The sequence below is a fragment of the Musca autumnalis genome, unplaced genomic scaffold (genome assembly GCF_047663935.1).
Source record: "Musca autumnalis isolate F117 unplaced genomic scaffold, ASM4766393v1 scaffold_4, whole genome shotgun sequence".
In the NCBI taxonomy this organism is placed as follows: Eukaryota; Metazoa; Arthropoda; class Insecta; order Diptera; family Muscidae; genus Musca; species Musca autumnalis.
This window is the reverse complement of record NW_027411977.1, coordinates 31,424,765-31,447,808: the sequence shown is the minus strand read 5'-3', so window position 1 is coordinate 31,447,808 and position 23,044 is coordinate 31,424,765. Positions and strand designations below refer to the sequence as shown.

General features: G+C 40.3%; 1 protein-coding gene across 1 annotated transcript in view; it reads left to right on the top strand.

Moving 5' to 3' along the window:
* Positions 1-22,410, top strand: part of LOC141403561 (uncharacterized) — a 141,533-nt gene extending 119,123 nt beyond the window's left edge. Inside the window, 5 exon segments of the mRNA XM_073986162.1 lie at positions 10,226-10,387; positions 10,475-10,682; positions 10,797-10,992; positions 19,314-20,507; positions 20,568-22,410. Coding sequence (XP_073842263.1) covers positions 10,226-10,387; positions 10,475-10,682; positions 10,797-10,992; positions 19,314-20,181 — 1,434 coding nt within the window. The 3' untranslated portion in view covers positions 20,182-20,507; positions 20,568-22,410.
* Positions 22,411-23,044: the final 634 nt, after the last annotated feature.

Below are 23,044 nucleotides of genomic sequence, written 5' to 3'. Positions count from 1 at the left end.
TTGCAGCATTTTTTTTATATTTCTTTGTTTCTTACAAAGCGAGCAGCTGTTGTTGTTTCTCTCAAGGCATTTTAAGGTTTTCTGGCGCAATTAACTTTTAAGAGAAACCATATCATTTCTGGGTTTCTTTGGGTACAGCACTTTAATTGCAACGAACAAAGAAAGAGAAGAAAACTTAAATTTCATATCAATTAAAAACAATTCAAATAAGCAGTTGTTACAACTGCCCTTGTCCAGAGGGGTGGCCCACACGCAACAGCAAAATGAAAATTCAGTGGGCGGGTTATATTATTTGATTTATAAACAGTTTGTTAGTTTACTTGTACTTAGCCATGGTCAATATTGGCAACAAGAAAGAAGAAATGAATTTATAGTTTTCGATTTGTATGAATAATAGTTTAATATTTTAACAGTCTTTGTTTATTGTCCATGTTGGCATTTGTTTTTTTTTTTTTTTGATTTTTCCTCTTTATGCTTCCTTGTTATCTCAAATGTAAAATAACATCATGTCCCTTCCAAAAAAAAACTTAAACTATAAAAACATGTGTGCGAATATCAAGAATATACCCAACAAGAAAGAAGAAATGAATTTATAGTTTTTGATTTGTATGAAAAATGTTTTAATATTTTAATAGTCTTTGTTTATTGTCCATGTTGTCATTGTTTCTAATGCATTTGTTTTCTTTTTTTTTTGATTTTTCAAATGTAAAATATCATCATGTCCCTTTCCAAAAAAAAACCTTAAACTATAAAAACATGTGTGTGAATATCAAGAATATACCTAATGGATGTTGCTGACCAATCATATGGGGCTTTGAATGAACGAACGAACATGTTTCTTCAAACAATTAAGAAAATAGAACCGACTATGCCGACAGAAATATTCTCTCAGCCTGAGGCATAGCGATAGGAAACAAATTCTGTATATGTTGTTTTTCCAAAACATTACCACTGTAATCAGTGGTCACGATCAGGTCTCAATGAGCTCTTTAGCCCAAATGTTTGCCCTTTTGTGGGAGAAGTACTGGAAGAAGAGTACCGATATAGTCCATTTCGAATTCGACGTAAGTTTGTAATTATTATATGCAAACATTGGACCAAATCGTAAGGATTTTACAGCTTAGAGGTAATTATCTCAGTCAACATGGTCTTACCCCCCTAAAATTATATTGTCGTAATATGAGAAACGAGTACTACCTGTTGATCAAATTTAAAAACGACGTGTCTTTAATCTGCACATTTGAGAAAAATGTTGCACATTTAGGGTTTTTACAGCTTTCGAAAACCGAACATGCTCTCTGCAACCCTTTCAAACATCAGAAGGTGTAACGTGCTTTTTTCGTCGGCTGGAGTAAGCTCAGACGCGTCCAGGGTCTCCATAACCGTACGAAATGAAAAGATTGGTATTCTCCCTTTCCTGGGGGCTATATCGGGGATTTATTGATTAAATACTAATTTACAATCTACTTGCGATAAAAATGAATTCAGTGGGTATATATTTGGATTAATAGTTAGCGTGAGGATTATGCAGACTCGCTGGGGTTTGGCAGTTGAGGAGCTCGTGTTGAATTAGAGGGTTCTTCTTCGAGGGAAACGGTGTTGTCTATGTTCGGGTATGATCGGAACACGATGTATTCGGTGTTCGGCTGCAGATGATCGGGAAGATGATGTTTTCGCTGTTCGGCTGTCGATGATCGGGAAGACGATGTATTCGGTGTTCGGCTGCAGATGGTCGGGAAGACGATGAATTCGGTGTTCGGCTGCAGATGATCGGGAAGACGATGAATTTCATGTTAGGCTGCAGTTGATCAGTTAAACCATGCATTCAGTGTTCGGCTGCAGATGATCGGGAAGACGATGGGTCCGGCGCTGGGCTGTAGATGATCGGGAAGACGATGGGTCCGGCGCTGGGCTGCAGATGATCGGTTAGACGATGTATTCAGTGTTCGGCTGTAGATGATCGGGAACACAATGGATTCGGTGTTCGGCTGTTGATATTCGGGAACACGGCGTACGGGTGTTGGTACTCGGGAATCGGTGTTCGGGAACACGATGAGTACGGCGTTCAGGTGTTGACATGATGGTTTCGTCGCTCGGGTGCTAGTGCTAGGGCTACGATATAGTTTTCTACAATGTACTACTATTACCCAAACAGTGGAACAGCTGACCCGAAGGCCCTGTTGGAATGAAAAACCAGAAGGTCCAGTGCCGAATGGAACAGATGACTCAAGAGCCCTGTAGAACTGAAAAACCGGAAGGTCCAGTGTCGAATGGGACAGACGACTCAAGAGCCCTATAGAACTGAAAAACCCGAAGGTACAGTACAATTTATTAGCTACCACAATTTAATGGGTAGCTTCCAAAAAGTATTCCCAACTCGGTAACACCAAGGTGTACTTTGGCGGATTTAGAACAGCCTTTAGTTCCCTGCAGTAGCCAGCTCTTCATCAGTAACCAACTCTGAAATATATGAGTGACTCGAGGCATGAAGTGGTTGCAATACAATACACTGGAGTTAAATTTACCGGTTTGTGGACTATTATACTACTAGTGTCTTACTTACTTACTTAGTTGGCCCATTACAGAACATTTGTTCCATAGACCGAACTAAGAAAAGATCTCCATTCCTCTCTGTTTTTCGCTTGACTTTTTGGAACTGCGTGCACCGCCATGTGGCATGTATTCATACGCGTTTTTAGCGGGTTCATCATCGCTCATTCTCATGATATGGCCTAGCCAACGCAATCGCTGCATCTCGATACGTTTAACTATATTCATGTCTTTGTATAGCTTATATAGCTCGTGGTTCATACGACGTCGATATTCACCGTCAACGCAAATCGGCCCGTAGATCTTTCGAAAAATTTTCCTCTCAAACACACCAAGCACTGCCTTATCTGCTTGCGCAAGTACCCATGCTTCGGAGCCATACATTAGCACGGGTAGTATCAGCGATTTGTATAGTGTTATTTTTGTTTGACGAGATGTAGCGTTGTTTTTAAATTGCTTACTTAAACCATAGTAGCATCTGTTGGCCAATACAATTCTTCTTCTTATTTCACAACTGATGTTGTTTGTTGTGTTTATGGCGGTGCCGAGGTAGACGAAGTCTTTAACTACCTCAAAATTGTAGGCACCAACTTCCACAGTTGGTCCGAGCTCTATGGACGCTTTGCGCGTCGACACCATCAATTTGGTCTTTTCGCCGTTTACCGCCAGACCCACTTTCGCAGATTCTGCTTCGATCTTCCTAAAGGTATCAGTTACTTCCTTTACTGATCGTCCCATGATGTCTATGTCATCAGCATAGGCAAGTAACATGTGGCTATTGGTGTAAATTGTGCCATTTCTTTTGACATTTGCATCTCGTATTACCTTTTCCAGCAAAATGTTAAATAGGTCACACGAAAGGCTGTCTCCTTGTCTGAAACCTCTTTTGGTACAAAATTCTTCGGAGAGGTTCTTTCCAATTTGAACTGAGGACCTAGTATCAGTTAAAGTCATCTTACAAAGCCGGATGAGCTTTGCGGGGATACCAAATTCAGACATTGCGTGGAATACCTTTGATCGGAGGGGACTGTCGAATGCTGCTTTATAATCGACAAATAGGTGAAATGTGTCGATCTGCATCTCTTGGGTCTTCTCTAGGATTTGCCGCAGGGTAAATATCTGGTCAATGGTGGACTTGCCAGGTCTAAAGCCGCATTGGTATGGTCCAATTATTTCGTTGACCATTGGCTTTAGTCGTTCGCACAATATCCCTGACACTATCTTATAGGCAATAGGGAGAAGACTTATGCCCCTATAGTTGGAGCATACAGTCTTATCTCCTTTCTTGTGGACAGGACATAGGATGCTCAGGTTCCAATCGTCGGGTACGCGTTCTTCCTGCCAGATGGTGCTAACTAGCTGATGCATACACCTTATCAGCGCGTCGCCTCCGGTTTTAAACAGCTCGGCTGGTAAGCCATCGGCTCCTGCTGCTTTATTATTCTTCAGCCGGTTGATTGCTGTTTTTACCTCATCTTGGCCGGGCGGTATACATTCTATACCATCTTCTGGGATTGGATCTGTGGTATTATCGTCTTCGATTGGAGAAATGTTCCTTCCATATCCTGAGCACGCTATCTGTATCTGTTACCAGATTACCTTGCTGGTCTCTACAGGAGGTTGTGCCTGTACCAAAGCCATCTGTTTGATGCTTCACTCTTTGGTAGAATTTTCGGACTTCATTCTGGTTCCTGTACATCTCGATTTTTTCACACTCCCGCTTTTCCATTTCTCTCTTTTTCTTGCGGAAAAGACGTTTCTCTTCTCTCCTTTTCTCCCGATATCTCTCTCGTGCGCTACGCGTTGCTACTGATTGTAAAGTAGCTCTATATGCCGCATTTTTCTCTTCGGTAGCAGCACGACACTCCTGATCATACCATGAATTCCTTTGTGGAGGCCTCTGGAATCCAAGTATGGATTTTGCGGCTGTTTGCATGGAGTGGGCAATATTTTGCCATTGTGTTGTTATGTTATCGGGACAAGGAGTGCTCGCGTTAAGCAATTGGGTTAGTTGAGTGGAATATGCTGTGGCTATCTGTTGTGTTTGCAGCCTATCGATGTCCAACTTCCGCGTTGTGTCTGTTCGTGCTTTATTTGCAACGTTTAGACGGGTACGTACCTTTGCTGCAACAAGGTAGTGGTCCGAATCAATGTTTGCGCCTCGGAACGATCGTACATCCAACACGCTGGACGAATGTCTTCCATCTATTACAACATGATCAATTTGATTACTTGTTCTTTGATCTGGAGACAGCCAGGTGCCCTTATGAATATCGAGATGATTAAATCTGGTACTGCTAACTACCATGTTTTTTGCAGCTGCAAAGTCTATCAGCCTCTTACCATTGTCAGATGTTTCACTGTGGAGACTGAATTTCCCGACTGTTGGGCCAAAGATATTCTCCTTTCCAATTTTGGCATTAAAATCGCCTAGAATGATTTTAATGTCATGGGCAGGGCAACGGTCATATGTTTCTTCTAAGCGCTCGTAAAATATATCTTTGGTCTGTTCGTCCTTTTCTTCAGTGGGAGCATGAGCGCAAATAAAGCTGATGTTGAAGAATTTAGCATGGCAGCTATAATACAGTGCGTCACCTTTAGGTGTTGTTGTGACGCCTTTCCCGTTCCATCGTATTTCCTGTATGGCAGTAATATCGGCCTTGTACTTTTCAAGTACGTCTGCCAATGCGAAGACTGCACCTTCTCTATAAAGAGTGCGAACATTCCAGGTGCAGATTCGCAGATCATGGTCCTTAAAACGTTTGCGGGGTTCGTCAACTTTAGAGGGGTTTGTTTTTCTTTTCTTTTGTTTTTTCATAGTAGGATGTTTTTTCTAGGGGAGGGTTACTAACCCGACGCCCAAACCCAAGTTTTTAACGTTCTTATGGGTGAACGCGCGGCACATGTTAGCTCACTACCTTTAACGGGTGTTAAAGGCAGTTCCCCAGGTGACAGCACGGGGAGGTCAGTGTCCACTTGAGATGAAAGAGGGACCAAGATAAATCCTGGGCTTTGCCATGTTAAAGCCGGTCAAGACCGTTGCTTGGTATCATTCATCCCCTTCGTCACCCATACTACTAGTGTCAGGTAGAGATAATGTATGATGGAGTGTTGTCAAGGCGCCGTTTTCCAATGACTGTAAGTGGCTTCTTGGTAGTAGTTGTTGTGTTATGTAAGTGAAACAGTGATTGGTTAACTCTCTAAAACTAGACCAATTAGCTTTTCCATGATCGATAAAAGCGCTGCGTTCAAAGGTGATGAAGTCGGGCGGTCTGCTGATGAAGATGATTATAGGAGGATGGTCTGACCTATGAGAAACGACATAACTATGTTTGGCATTCTCCGCTAATTCTGGTTGTTGTTGTAACAGTGTTTATTATTATGTTTGTATGTTCGTTCTTCAGTTCAATCTGGCTCTGGGTCTATCTACAGTTCCAGGAATGTGGCTGCTTCGATGTAACCACAGAACCACTGGAGTTAGATGAGTAGATTTGGCTGGGCAGTTGAAAAGGTGTTTTGTGTCTGACACACTTGAATCCAGTGATTGCGTGCCAGGTTTAGCTCCTCACTGGTCAAAGCACCAGATTTATGGACGGAATTGGAACGATGCCTCAGATGCGCACGAGAGATGAATCGATTTGTCTTGCACGGCGCGGTCGATTTCCGCCCAATGAAAATTTAGGCGACTGCAATATACCGAGCGTAGTTGAGCCAAAACTACTCTAGTTTGTCTTGGTAGCTGACGCTTCTCCGCTGCGATAGATGGGGGATGTATTTCAAGGACTTTATTCACACTATATTTGCTTATGGCCTTAGCAACTGCATCCGTGTGAATACTATTTAAACCTGCTTGTCTCCTAAATTATTGGACCTCTCTCTCTCTAGAGCATGAATATTACAATCCAGTAGATGGTGATTGGGATGGCTCTCACGGTAACACCCAAGCAAGTATTGCAACGAAAGCATCTCATTGTGTTGCTTTACTGGAAGAATCTTTGCCTCCCCATGTAGATGGTCCACTGAAGGCTTGAGGAGGCACCCTGTTGTTATCCTTAAGGCGACATGCTGGCAGGTTTGAATCTTTTTCCATTTCGTAACACGGAACCTAACTGGCGCCGCATACGGTCAACAAGGTTTCTTTATCTGCACCCCAAGTGCTGCCGGCTAGAGACTTGAGGGCCTTCTTCCTGCTTTTCAGTTTGTCGCAGATAGCTGTGGCGTGCGCGCACATCTTGAAAGTAGTGTCGAATGTGACCCCTAAAATTTTGGAACAGTTTGTGGTCGGAATTCTGCTACCGTCGACCAAGACATTCAATTCTCTTCCAAACTGCGCTGTCCATGTAGAGAACAGAGTGGTTGTTGATTTTGTGGCGGAAATCTGCATATTCCTCGAATGGAAAAAGGTGGTAAAATCGGTTAAATAGTTGTTCAGTCTCTCACAGATATCATCAGGGTAGGTACCCGACGCCAGGATCGTGCAATCATCCGCATACGTTACAATCTCGATGTCGTCTGAAGGGGACGGAATACAGGAGAGCTAGAGGTTAAACAGTTCCGGAGATATCACCCCACCTTGGGGAACTCCCTGTTTCACTCTACGGGGTTTGGACTTCTTGTTCCTGAATTCCACGTACGTTTCAAGCTTGGCCGGAGGGTTGTCTGCTCAATGTCCTCAAACAGGGCGGAGTGCCTGACTTTATCAAAGGCTTTTGATAAGTCAAGCGCACCATCACTGTTCTATCGCACGGCCGTCTCTGGTTGAGTCCTTGACAAATATATGTGGTAATGGCGTGCAGCGCAGTTGTCGTGCTGTGCTGCTTACGGAATCCATGCTGATGATCGGCAACTTGATAGCTATTTCTGATACTGGGGAGGATTAAGTCCTCAGGAGTTCTTCCTACGGCGACAAGTTGAGAACTTTAGTGAGATACTCCACTACCGGTCCATCCAGCTGCTTCAGCATTACCATGGAGATTCCATCAGAGTCCAATGCTTTGGATGATTTAGCGTTCCTGGTGGCATTGGCAACATCATCCATCCTCCTCGGCAGGAAGAGATCTGATCTAATTCACGTAGGGGCATCCTGATTGACCGTGCAAAACTAAGAGCTATGAATCTGCTCAGCCAGCGCTCTACTTCTCTGGTCGTTACCTATGACCGGATGCCACAACTCATGATGAGCATTCTGTGAATATTTCACCATATAAAAGGTGTTTTTCTAAGCTAGATAGAACTTTAAATTGTAAAAGTAACACAAAAAATTAAATTTTGATGAAACTTTTTTTATTTGTTTCAGTATACTCTGACAAATCATAATGAATAGACTCACGCTTGAACAACGCTACGAAATTCTCCAAATTTACTTTGAAAATCAGTCGTCGATTCGCGCAACTTATAGACGACTTCGTCATTTGTATGGCGTACATAATCGTCCATCCGAACAAGCGCATTTTTGGCTTAACGGGTTTGTTAATAAGCAAAATTGCCGCATATGGAGTGAGACCAATCCACAAGAGACCCTACAGACTCCATTACATCCAGAAAAATGCACCGTATGGTGCGGTTGGTGGCATCATCGGACCTTATTTCTTCAAAAATGAGGCCGGAGCTCGCGTTATGGTCAATGGTGATCGTTACCGCACCATGACATTAATCCGGAGGAGATGTGGTTTCAACAGGATGGCGCTACGTGCCATACGGCGAACGCAACCATCGACTTATTGAAATCATAATTTGGCGATAAGTTGATTTCGAGAAGTGGACCTGTCAATTGGCCTCCAAGGTCGTGCGATTTGACACCTCTCGATTATTTCCTGTGGGGCTACGTGAAGTCACTGGCTTATGCTGATAAACCAGCAACAATTGATGCCTTGGAGGCCAGCATTGTTCGTGTTATTCGTGACATACAGCCAGCAGTGCTCGAAAAAGTGGCCAAAAATTGGACGTCCAGAATGCACTTCGTCAAGAACAGCCGCGGTGCCCATATGCCCGAAATGTTAATGTCACGTATTGATCTTTCGAATAAAAAAAAATTTGATTACAATTTGATTTTTTGTGTTATTTCTTACAATTTCAAGTTCTATCGGGCTTAAAAAACACCTTTAGGCCTATTCTGTAACATTAAACAACTATCGATATTGTTTAAATTTCTTTTGTTTTTGTAACAACAATAAAACAAACAAATGAAATTGTTGTAAAATAAACAATGAGTAATGTTGTTAAAAAGTTACAGAATAGGCCCCCTTGTATAACACTCTCCAACATGGGTAGAAAATTCCTTTGGTAAATTCCTGATAGGTATACTAAGAACATAAAATAAATATTATCCAAAGATCAAGCTTTTGAAATATGGTGTGATGCATTTTTTAATTGTCCCCTTTTCCGCTTTCATCCGTTGAGAGATGAGATTTTTCGAAATACAAATATTTTTCAAAAATTTTAGGTACAGTTCTGAAAGACAACTAATCGACAAATAATAACAACTCAGACCTTTGAACTGAGACATATTTGTATTTCCGTTTTCATAATATTCTCTTCATGGACTTTCATCCCCAAAATGAATTCACAGACCTTGAGTTCTATTTTGTGTTACAGTTTAATTAATTTTTCAGCAGATGAACTGATTATCACAATGAATTTTATTTTAAGATTTTACAGTCGTTACGATAAACTTTAAACACACACTCCACCTACCATGATCGAGGTTTAAAAATTGGTAATACATTTTATATTAATGTATTTTATGGATTTTATTAAAGCATTAAATTTATGCCAGTTATAAAATTAAAAGCTTTGACATTTTCATTCCAAACCCAAAAGACGATGGGTACAAAACACATCCTGTGTGCGTACTCGGGTAGTATGAGTAACACATGTCATTAACATTAGACCACAATACGCCACCCAGCACGTTCTGTGAGAAATTAAATAACCATTTTACATCCACAACAATTTCTAATTGATCAATCAATAATTTTGGAAGTAATTAAGGACATTTTCCTATCAGTCCCCTGCTGAGCCTAAAACTTAATGGCTTACCAAATTTGTTTGTGTGAAATACGAGATGTAATCACCCATATGCATATAGTAGTCACATAAAAATACATATGTATGTCCATTGACCACAAATAAATATACATACAGAAAACATTACCAGAACACATGCCAATTGTTGTGCAGACGCACATGAGTGGACACTTTCCGGACATATGAGCAACCAACCATTAACGCAAATGTACTAATGGTGGTGCTGATATTGAATGAAAGCTGAAAGGTGATAGCAGTGTGTGTGGGAGGGTGTGAGGTAGAAATTGTTGTTCTTATGTTCATAAAATTTAAGTGAACAAATGGCCAGAATGAAAGACTGCCAGCCAGACCAACAACGGATATGACCATTATGTGCTGGAATAATATTTCTCTCATTCATTTGGACTCATTTTGGTATTGTGCGATTGTAAGCATGGTCTGGTCATGTTCGTGTTATGTTCGTGGGGATTGTTTGCAAACATGTTTGTCATCATTGTGGTTTTTTCATTGTTGTTTTGTTTATAGCAATCAATGTACACATGTCCATGTACATCTGTACATACATACATATATGTACGTATCTGAGTAAACTTAATTTTGTGTGTTTTTTTTCTCTTCTTTTTCTGTTTTGTTAAACGATTATTTACAGGCCTATGATAGCCGCCAATTGATGGTCACATTATTTGTATGCCTGTGGGGCGCCCGTCTATCTGGTTACCTGCTGTATCGCATTGTCAAACTGGGACGAGATAAACAATTCGATGATACACGAAGAAACATCATACGATATGCTGTCTTTTGGACATTTCAGGTGCGGGCATGTGTGACACTTTTGACAATTTGGCAATTATCACAAAAGTTAATTGAAAATTCTTTGCCACTCTCTTTTTTGTTGTAGGCTATTTGGGTTTATGTTGTCTCCCTGCCGGTAATTATTATCAATTCACCACGTCATTCCCAGCCCAATGCACCGAAAACGATGACAACATTAGATTCAGCCGGGACGGGTATGTTCATTGTTGGCCTGCTGGCTGAAACCTATGCCGATTTGCAAAAATTCTCATTTCGCCAGGATCCAGCGAATCAGGGTAAATTTTGTAATGATGGTAAGTAGAAAGAGACATGATTACACACCTGAATGAGGAGGACATTGCTACATCTTTTTGTTTGTGTAATGTTTGTTTTGTTAACCTTTTTTGTTTGTTTCCCCTTTCTTGTAGGCCTTTGGCGTTTATCCCGCCATCCCAACTATTTTGGCGAAGTTGTTATATGGTGGGGTATATTTGCTATATCCCTCAATGTTATATCCGGCCATGAATGGGTGGCAATTGCCTCACCGATTTTCACCACATTCATTATACTCTTTTTATCCGGCATACCGTTGAGAGAAAAATCAGCTGATGAAAAATATAGAGAGTAAGTAAAAAATTTGAAAATATTTGAAAATATTTAATCTATTACATAAACATAAACATAAACATATATGGGCATTTCTGTGTGAAGTCGGAAACTTTTTCAAAAAGTGATTTTCGATTTCCTATATTTTTTGCTGTGGTGATACTGCTCATCGGCAAAACATTTTAGTATATTTTCAGATTTATTGACTATCGTTTTCCGAGATATTGCTCCTTGAAAAAATCGAATTCTGTAAAAACTATATGCAAAAAAATACTCATAACTGCTTCAATATAGGTCCAATTTGAAAAAATCTTTTTTTTTGTATTTTTAAATACATACGTTATTTGGGGAAAAAATTGTTTCAATATACACAGGCTGAGGGTATATCTCTGTCGGCAAGGCCGACTGATACTTTTTTACTTGTTCATATAGTTACTTACTTAGCTGCCCCTTACAGAACATTTGTTCCATAGACCGAACTAAGAAAAGATCTCCAATTCTCTCTGTTTCGTGCTTCGCTTTTGTAATACCGCGCCTTGTCATCTCTTCATCCACTTGTTTGCGCCATCTATTCTTTGGCCTGCCACTTCTGCGTGCACCGCCATGTGGCTCGAATTTATACGCCTTTTTAGCGGGTTCATCATCGCTCATTCTTATTATATGGCCTAGCCAACGCAATCGCTGCATCCCGATACGTTTAACTATATTGATGTCGTTGTATAGCAGATACAGCTCGTGTTTCATACGACGTCGATATTCACCGTCAACGCAGATCGGTCCGTAGATCTTTCGAAGAATTGTTTCTCTCAAACACGCTAAGCACTGCCTTATCTGCTTGTGCAAGTACCCAGGCTTCGGAACCATACATCAGCACGGGTAGTATCAGTCTTTTGTAAAGCGTTATTTTTGTTTGACGAGTTGTGGCTTTGCTTTACTTAAGCCAAAGCAAAGGCCTAGCATCTGTTGGCCAATACAATTCTTCTTTTTATTTCACAACTGATGTCGTTTGTTGTATTTACGGAGGTGCCCAGGTAGACGAAGTCATTTACTACCTCAAAATTATAGAAACCAACTTCCACAGTCGGTCCGAGCTCAATGAACGCATTGCGCGTGGACACCATCAACTTAGTCTTCACGCCGTTTACCGCCAGACCCACTTTAGCAGATTCTCCCTCGACCTTCATAAAGGTATCAGTTACTTCTTTTACTAATCGGCCCGTGATGTCTATATCATCAGCATAAGCAAGTAACATGTGGCTATTGGTGTAGATTGTGCCACTTCCTTTGACGTTTGCCTATCGAATAACCCTTTCCAAGCAGGATGTTGAAGAAGTCACACGAAAGGCTGTACCAAACTCTTCGGAGAGGTTCTTTCCTATTTTAACTGAGGACCTCGTGTCAGTTAAAGTCATTTTACAAAGCCGGATGAGCTTTGCGGGGATACCAAATTCAGACATGGCTTGGAATACCTTTGAACGTAGCGGGCTGTCGAAGGCTGCTTTATAATCGACAAAAAGGTGGTAGGTGTCGATCTGCATCTCTTAGGACTTCTCCAGGATTTGCCGCAGGGTAAATATCTGGTCAATGGCGGACTTCCCAGGTCTAAAGCCTCATTGGTACGGTCCAATTATTTCGTTGACCATGGGCTTTAGTCGTTCGCACAATATCCCTGACACTATCTTGTAGGCTATAGGGAGAAGACTTATGTCCCTATAGTTGGAGCATAAAGTCTTATTGACGGGACACAGGATGCTCAGGTTCCAATCGTCGGGTACTCGCTCTTCCTGCCAGATGGAGCTAACTAGCTGATGCATACACCTTATCAGGGTGTCGCCTCCGGTTTTAAACAGCTCGGCTGGTATGCCATCAACTCCTGCTGCCTTATTATTCTTCAACCGGTATATTACTGTCTTTACCTCATCTTGGCCGGGTGGTATACATTCAATACCATCTTCTGGGATTGGGTGTGTGGTATCTTCGTGGTCTTCGCTGGATACCAACAGGTTTGAAAATTGCTCTGTCCATATCCTGAGCACACTTTCTGTATCATTTACCAAATTACCTTGATGGTCTCTACAGTAGGAGGTGCCTGTACCAAAGCCATCAGTTTGATGCTTCACTCTTTGGTAGAATTTTCGGACTTCATTCTGTCTCCTGTACATCTCGATTTGTTCACATTCCCGCTTTTCCATCTCACTCCTTTTTCTTCCAGAAAAGACGTTTCTCCTCTCTCCTTTTCTCCCGATATCTCTCTCGTGCGCTATATGCCGCATTTTTCTCTTCGGTAGCAGCACGACACTCCTGATCATACCATGGATTCCTTGGTGTAGGTCTCTGATATCCAAGTTTGGATTTTGCGGCTGTTTGCATGGAGTGGGCAATACTTTGTCATTGTGCTGATATATTATCGGGATGAGGAGTGCTTTGATTAAGCAATTGGGATAATTGAGTGAAATATGCTGTGGCTATCTGTTGTGATTGCAGCTTACCGATGTCTAACTTTCGTGTTGTGTCTGTTCGTACTTTGTTTGCTACGTTTAAACGGGTGCGTACCTTTGCTGCAACAAGGTAGTGGTCCGAGTCTATGTTTGCACCTCGGAACGATCGTACATCCAACACGTTTGATGCATGTCTTCCATCTATCACAACGTGATCAATTTGATTTCTTGTTCTTTGATCTGGCGACAGCCAGGTGCACTTATGAATATCGAGATGCTTAAATCTGGTATTGCTAAACACCATGTGTTTTGCAGCTGCAAAGTCTATCAGCTTCATGTCATTGTCAGATTTTTTCACTGTGGAGACTGAATTTCCCGACTGTTGGGCCAAAGATATTCTCCTTTCCAATTTTGCATTAAAATCGCCTAGTAGATCATAAGTTTCTTCTAAGCGCTCGTAAAATATATATTTGGTATGTTTGTCCTTGTCTTCAGTGGAAGTATGAGTGAAAATAAAGCTGATGTTGAAGAATTTTGCTTTTAATCGAATTGTAGCGAGTCTTTCATTGATGAAGCTGAAGACCAGATGTTTTAACCTCCGACCAACTACAATGACGCCTTTTCCGTTCCATCGTATTTCCAGTATGGCAGTAATATCGGCCTTGTACTTTTCAAGTACATCTGCCAATGCGTAAACTGCACCTTCTCTATAAAGAGTGCGAACATTCCAGGTGCAGATTCGCAGATCATGGTCCTTAAAACGTTTGCGGGATTTGTTTTTCTTTTCTTTCGTTTTTTGTTTTGACGGATTTGTTTTTCTATTCTTTCGTTTTTTCATAGTAGGCTGTTTTTTTCTTGGGGAGGGTTACCAAATCGACGACCAAACCCAAGTGTTTAACGTTCTTATGGATGAACGCGCGGCATATGTTAGCTCACTTCTTTTAACGGGTGTTAAAAGCAGTTCCCCAGGTGACACCAAGGGGAGGTCAGTGTCCACGTTAGATGAAAGAGGGACCAAGACAAATCCTGGGCTTTGCCATGTTAATGCCGGTCAGGACCGTTCTTGGTGTCTTCCATCCCCTACGTCACCTTAAGTTACTACTTTTTCTAAAATTTTTAAAATTTATCAATACAATTTTTCTTTTATAAATACATGTGAAATATTTGTTATTGTACTAAAAAAATAAAAAAAAGCAAGTAAAACAATTTCAGTCGGCTTTGCCTTTGAAACGCCTTTTTCCCAAAAAAAGTATGTATTTAGTGGGTCTTAAACATTTTGGACTTGTCAATAAAGATATAGATTAGGATAAATTTTAAAAAGTTTTGCGGGAGATGTACCTAAAGGAATGGACCGTCTAGTCTATTTTGGAAGTGTGTCTTATTTTGTGAGTCATTTCACTCGATAGGGCCATTATATCAGGAACCATGGACTTGCCTACGAAAAACATCATATAGATGTAAATAGGACTACTAGGAGTACCTTCGGTAAAAATTTCCAAAGGATACTCGCACAGACCCCTACCACCCTGGGTGGTAACCTAAGCAATGGACCGATAGGGCCCACTTTTGAACAAAAACTAAGATTGGACAAACTATTTCGAGATCCAAAGTTTGGAACAAATCGGTTGCTCCGTTTATGAGATGTTGCGCATACCATTTTAGCGAATATTTTCGAACCGGGAGAAGTTGACTTATAAGCACTATCTTCGAATTTCATCTAATATTTGAAGAAATATTATGATATACAAAGTGTGGACAAACGCAGTACTCGATTCGGGAGTTGTCGTGCCCACCAGTCACTACACATGCTGGCCGTACGGGAGTTTTTTTTACAGTTTTCGGGTAATTTTTCAAGAAGTATGGACTTGCCACTCAAAAAACTTGCACCATCGTAATAGGGGACTTGAGTGCAACCTTTAGCAACAAAACTCAAAACGATTCGGGACGAGGTCCTAAACTTCACTTATCCGAAATTTTGTGTGGGAGGTACCCGAAGGAGTTGACATACATATATAGTCCATAATCTAACCGGATCTATGTCTCGTAGAAATATTACGGTGTGCAAAGTATGAAGCAAATCGGTTATTGCCTTCGAGAGTTATCGTGCGCTCCATTTTAACGAAAAGTTTTAAACTTTTGCGGCGGAGGTACCCAAAGCGGTGGACCGATATAGCCCATCATAGGACTTGATCTAAGTTTACTCAAGATATTACGATTGCCAAATGTTGGACCGGTTCGGTTTATCCGTTCGAGAATTATCGTGCGTTTCATCCATTACACATGGGGCCTTTGCAGGTTTTTACAGATTTCGGGCTATTTTCTCTGGAAGTACGGACTTGCGCCTGAAATAACATGCATCGTCGTAATGGGGGCAGCGAATACAAGTTGCTACAACAAAAATGCATTTGAAAGAAGAAAAGTTCGAGTACTGCGACGCCGCTCCACATCCGATATGTCTGAAGAGCCTTTACCGAAGGCGAAACATGCAGGTCAGATGTGTGGGTTCGAATCGTCGGCTTTCCTTTTTCAGATGCATAATTCGACGCCTCCAAATAATAGTATGCTAAGTCGACTTAGCATGTTTTCAAGTTCTTTACATTTTTATATTTAACGTCCTTTAACTTAAATTCTGTCAATTTTTGGTAAGGATCGGACAATCCGAACAGAAGTTATAAACAAATATTTACTAAGCATAGTACTGAAGGTCAAAGAAATTTCCAAACTTTTAGAGCTTGTCCTGGAAAACTCGCTTTTCAGAATTAGCAAACTATTATTTGGAGGTGTCGAACGTCCTTTAACTTAAATTCTGTCAAATTTTGGTAATGATCGGTCAATCCGAACAGAAGTTATAAACAAATATTGACTTAGCATAGTACTGAAGTTCAAAAAAATGTCCAAACTTTGAGTGCTTCTCCCGAAAAACTCACTTTTTAGACTTAGCATACTATTATTTGGAGGTGTCGAATTGATCATTAAGCTCGATTCCAACGAGAAATTAAAAATCAAAACGATTCGAGAGGAGGTCTCAAGCTGCACTTTTCCGAAATGTTGTGTGGGAGGTACTCGAAGTAGTGGATCGATATACTCCATATTCGAACTTGATCTATGTCTGGTAGAAATATTACGAAATCCAAATTTTGGACCAAATCGGTTAATCAGTTCGAGAGTTATCGCGCTCAAGCCAGACAGGCAGATGGACGGACATTGCAAAACCGACTCCATGAAAGTGTATACACCCTCGTCAGCATTAATGCTGAGGTAAAAAAAGTGAAGTTTGAGGACCACCAATTACGACGGTACAGTTTTTCCTGAGAAAATGGCCCAACAACTCTAAAAAAACCCTGTCGTTACCAACTAAAACTGCTGATGAAATCCGGTTTGATGAGGAAGAATCTTCGACCGGAATGCCAGCCCCGAGCTGTTTTGGTCCGTACCGATATGGGGAAGAAACCTGGGCCATGGATCTGTTCCATTTGTCAAATCTGCATCCATCGCACGTCAAAATCGGTGAGAACTTCTGAATGGGAATGGGTGAACTTCTGACTCTGCCGACTGCACGACTACTGCGATGGCGTGTCGCAATCTTCGCCACCTGAACCAAAAACAGAGCCCCGGAAATACACTATTCCTGCAATTCATTAGAAGGCTTTATGGAACGTAAAGCTTCCATAGGACGCTTCTACGTAATAGAAGGTATCCATGGGAGGCTTCTATGTTATAGAAGGGTTCCATAGAAGGCTTCTATGGAATATAAAACCTCCATAAAGCTTCCATGGGATGTTTCTAAGTAAAAGAAGGCGTCCGAAGGGACCTCCTATGGCAAAAAAGGCCTCCATACAAGGCTTTTATTGAATACAAGGCCTATATAGAATGCTTCTATGGAATCGAAGGCCTCCATTGGAACAGAAGTCGTCCATAGGAGGCTTTTGAGGTATAGAAGGCATCCATAGGCAGCTTCTATGAAACATAAGGCCTCAATAGAAGGCTTCTATGGTATAAAATGCCTCCATAGGAGGCTTCTATGGTATGGTAGGAGGCCTCCATTGGAGGCTTCTATGGTATGGTAGGAGGCCTCCATTGGAGGCTTCTATGGTATATAAGGCCTCTATTGGAGGCTTCTATGGTATAGAATTGATCCATAGGAGGCTTCTATGGTATAGGAGGCCTCCATAGTAGGCTTCTATGGTATAGAAGGTCTCCATAGGAGGATTCTATGGTATGTAAGGCCTCCATAGGAGGCTTCTATGGTATAGAAAGACTCCATAGGAGGCTTCTATGGTATGGAAGTCCTCCATAGGAGGTTTCGATGGTATAGAAGGCCTCAATGGGAGGCTAGAAGGACTCCATAGGAGGTTTCTGTGGTAAAGAAGGCCTCCATAGGAGGCTTCTATGTTAAAGGAGGCCTCCATAGGACGCTTATATGGTATAGAAAGCCTCCATAGGAGGGTATAGAAGGCCTCCATAGGAGGCTTTTATGGGGAGAAGGTCTCCATAAAAGGCTTCTATGGTAGAGAATGCCTCCCTAAAGGCCTCTATGGTATAGAAGGCCTCCATAGGAGGCTTCTATTGTATAGAAGTCCTCCATAGAAGGCTTCTATTGTATAGAAGGACTCCATAGGAGGCTTCTATGGTATAGAAGGCCTCCATAGGAGGCTTCTATGATATAGAAGGACTCCATAGGAGGCTTCTATGGTATAAAAGGCCTCCATAGGAGGCTTCTATGGTATAGACGGATTTTATGGGGAGAAGGACTCCATAAAAGGCTTTTATGGAATAGAAGACCTCCATAAAAGGCTTTTATGGAATAGAAGACCTCTATAGGAGGCTTCTATGGAATAGAAGACCTCCATAGGAGGCTTCTATGGAACAGAAGACCTCCATAGACGGCTTCTATGGAACAGAAGACCTCCATAGGAGGCTTTTAGGGAACAGAAGACCTCCATAGGAGGCTTCTATGCAATAGAAGACCTCAATAGGAGGCTGCTCTGGAATAGAAGACCTCCGAACTAGACAACTATGGAATAAAAAAACTCCATAGGATGCTTCCAATAATAAAACTTCCATAGCATGTTTCAAAGTAAAAGAAGACCTCCATAGGAGGTCCTATAGAATATAGGAATAAAAGGAATCGAAAAGGGTTCTATGGAATAGAAGACCTCCATAGGAGGCTTCTATTGAATAGAAGACCTCAATAGGAGGCTTCTCTGGAATAGAAGGCCTCCGTACGAGGCAACTACAGAATAAAAAAACTCCATAGGAGGCTTCTAATAATAAAGCTTCCATAGAATGTTTCTAGGTAAAAGAAATCATCCATAGGAGGTCTTATAGAATATAGGAATATTCCATATAAGGAGGCTTCTATGGTATAGAAGGTCTCAATAGGAGACTTTTATGATATAGAAGTCCTCCATATTAGATTTCTATGGAATAGAAGACCTCCATAGGAGGCATTTACGGAATAGAAGACCTCTATAGGAGGCTTCTATGGAAGCTGGTTCTTCCGGCACCTACACCACAAAAGTTTAAAAATATTCGCTGAAATGGTAGGTGTGAAACGGAGCAACCAATTCGGTCCAAACTTTGGATTTCGTAATATTTTCTCCAAACTTAGTTTATGATCGAAAATGGGTCACTCTTTGGGGTACCTCCGTCACAAAAGTTTCAATTTACATAGGCTGAATTTATATCTCTGTCGGCAGAGCCGACTCGTAATTTTTTACAATCTCACGGCAACGGGTTCTTTCGTACCGAATTGACCCAAATCCATAATGTTTTGGCCAGCGGCTGCTAACCCAGCATCAAACCTATGTTTCTACGTAGGTTTCATGTTGCTAAAACAATATTTTTTAATAATTTCCACTTATTTTTTTCTCTATCTCTCTCACTCTCTTCCCTTTACAGTCAATTAGAATATCGCAAATATAAAGCATCCACCTCACCACTGATACCGGTACCGCCAGCGATTTACGTTGAAGTACCCGCCGCATTGAAATTCATTCTCTGCTGTGAATTTCCCATCTATGACACCATGCAAATCCAAAAGGACATCAGTCCCTACTCACTATCCATTGCCCGTTCACATTCACACATATAGCAGTCAATAGCCCACTCCGGTAGTGGGCAACCGATACACGGTACAGTGGGCCATAGCCTGCATAAATATGGTGAATCTGGTTCGGTGCATCGTGGCCATTGTTACGGAGCTAATGGAGGTGATCCCGAGAATCATATGAATTGTGGCGGCAGTTGTCGTAATTCCTATGTTAAAAATGCCAATCCGTATCAGAATGGTTCGGGATATGCCGCCAGTTATGCTTGTAACCCCAATGAAGTGTCATCACATCACACCACCTACCATCCGAATCACAGTCAACAGCACAATCACAATCACCACCACCATCATCATCAGCACCAGCATCATCATCAGCAATTGGTTGCCACCAACAACAATCACAACAAATCGCTTGATGGCGATGATGATACCGATGATGGTATCATTTATATGCCAGGACCAGCATCTTCCAAGAAACAGCCACATTATTTCCCTGCGCCCACGCAAGTCATCGACACCTTTGAGGAGCCCTCATCGATAATCGATGTTGATGAACAGGGTGAGGGTGATGTGCCCGGCGACTATGATGAAGATATACCTCCAATTGATTTAAGTAAACCGCCCAGTTTGCAAAGTTTTACAACTAATGTGCGAACCGAAAAGGAAGTTCAAATTAATGCCGATGGTAAACCGATTACGGTAACGACAATATTGTGATTTCATTTCCTAACGCTGTTAATCGTGAGGCGGGTCAGCAGTAGCAACAGTAGCAGCAGCAGAACCGATTCCGACGTCGTCATCATTATTGTAATAAGCGTTGTAATGCAATTAATTGTCGTTACGTTTGTTGTTGACCGTAACCCAAAATGTATAGTCGACGTTAATTGTTTATAACACGCAACACAAACATAGACATCCTTAGTGGCTTCTGACTTACTATTATATCTCGTATCCAATCAATCAATGTTGAGATTGATTGTTAATGGAGGAACAGTAATAGTAAGAAGACAGAACGGAAGGGTGAAGTCGTGGTGGAAGTGAGGGTATGTGTGTATTTCTGTAAATTTTAAATAATTGTTTAGTTTGTTTTTTGTATTTTGCAGTGGAACACCATGATGACACAGATCTAAAGCTCAGCGAATTTTTATTTTAATTTTTTCTTATTTTTTTACAAATGACAGCATTAATGACACGCGTTTATTAAGAAGAGCAAATGTTCACATATGTGTATGTATGTATATTTATGTGTTAAGTCGCACACTATGCCCAGTGTTCGAAAATAAACACTATGGAATCGTACCGTACCGTTCTGTACCGTACCAAGGTGGATAGGTACGCTACGATAATGTACCGTACCGGTACACAAACACTAAAAAATATTTTAGTGATACTGTACCGGAGCACAACGAAAATCTTACTGTACCGACTGCGGTACACAACGATTTTTAGTGTACCGACTGCGGTACGCTACGATTTTTTAGTGAACCGACTGCGGTACAGTACGATTATCGTAGTGTACCACTGGTCGGTTCACTAAAACATAACGTACCGGTAATGTACCGCACGTGTGTTTTTTTGTAAATTGTGATGAAAAATTATATGTTTGATGTTTTTGAGAATAAGGGCAAGAATAGCAACTAAAATTCAAGATTATATAAATTAAATGCACGAATGTGGTAAATTCGGTCGGTATACGAATTTTGAGAAAATTTGTGTAAAATATGAAATTAGCTAAAATTTCCAACCAATACATATTTTAATAAATTCTATAAGAAGTTTTAGTGAACCACCCTCTATTATAGTATTAGGTTTGTATTTGTATTTCTATTTACTCGCTTTGAGAAAATTTTATTATGGGCTCATTAGGGTCCTTGTAGTCAATGTACATATTAAAACACTGCTTTTTAAATATTATTTGTTCCCTAGTTAAATAATTAGACAGTTTTTACAAGTAAAAAGGGGTGATAATGCATGTATCATAAAACCATTTCTATGAATGGAAAAGAATACCGTTAATATGTTGGTGTCATAAGGATGTTTATTTGCGGCAAAAGTCAATTCATAGAAAGGTTATGTTTGTTGTCCAATCCACATGAACAAACAAAACAGCCACAGTCGGATCACTAAAGATTGAGTCTCCACCAAATATATTTTAAAATTTTAATATTTTTATTCTGTTGAAGTTTTAATGTTGATATGTTTGAATTAATTAAAATAAAATTGCATAAAACAAAAAATCCGTTTGTAATAGGTAACAAAAAAATGATAAGAATCATGGCACAATTACACAGGTAGTGGCATCGTAAAAATTTGAATATGTTATGTCAAAACTTTCTTTATGTTGTTGGGGAAATTACAACAAAAATAATTTTTTTATAAAGTGATTTTACTTTTCATATTCGATCAGCTGGTGTGATACCACTACCTGGTAGTTCTGCCATGGTAAGAATATGAGAATAATGCCTCAAAAACTCAAACTTTCTGCTGGTAGAATACCTTTACGTTTGTCCATAATTTAGATAAGAACATCTATAGATTGACAAGGGTACTTCATTTATAAATATATTTAGTAAATTTCTACTTTTACCCATATAACGGTACCTGCCGATTTTCGGTATTTTAAAGATTTCTACCACATTATCCAACCGAAATGGCTTAGATTTGGTATCTTGTGTCCGTTGGGGTTATACATGCATTCCTATAAGAATTTTCGGTACAGGTCCACGTTTTTATATAGCCCTCATAGAACGGTTCCGCCGATATTGATTATTTTGAAGGTTGTAGCCACGTTATCCAACCGAATTAGTTGAAACTTGGCATTTAGTCTACGTTGGGAGTATAAAATATTCCGACGGAGAATTGTCTGCACAGGTTCATGTTTTAATATGACTCCCATAGAAATGTACCGCCCGAATTTTGCTAATTTTAGATAGAAAATAATAAAAACAATTATAAAATATTTTGTTGCAGCTAAAACTTTACAAATTTGGTAAGAACTATATGTACTAAAAATAAAATAAAAAAATCTACGCTCCATTCCGCGACACTCCCTACTAAATAGCATTAACAAAGTACAGAATTTGAAAGAAAAGCGGATGTCACGTGATTTACATATGTGTAAAATCCGAGTTACAATAAATAACATATTATGTAAAATATTTTTTACTCACCTGTCTTCACGAAAAGCTTTAAAATTACTTTATAGGAAGACTGCATACGACGATCGCAAATTTACTACTAAAATATATTATAAAAACCAGTCCATAAATTGTGAGCAAAAAATTAAACGTTATTCCGCTTTGGCTGATGTAAAACAAATTATTTTAATAGATTAGATTCTGTGGACACCTTAGATCAATACTGCACCAATAATTTTTACATAGGCTTATGTGATTTTTTTCAGTTTTGGCGCGCTATATCTGTATTTTTTCCACTGTTCGTTTGGCCCAAAAAAACATCAATGTGACACCAACACGTGCCTTATTACAAATATTTTGGATATACATATGTATATAACACAATTATGGGGTCAATTTATATATTCTTCCATAATAAAACAAAAAACCATTAACAATTTTAC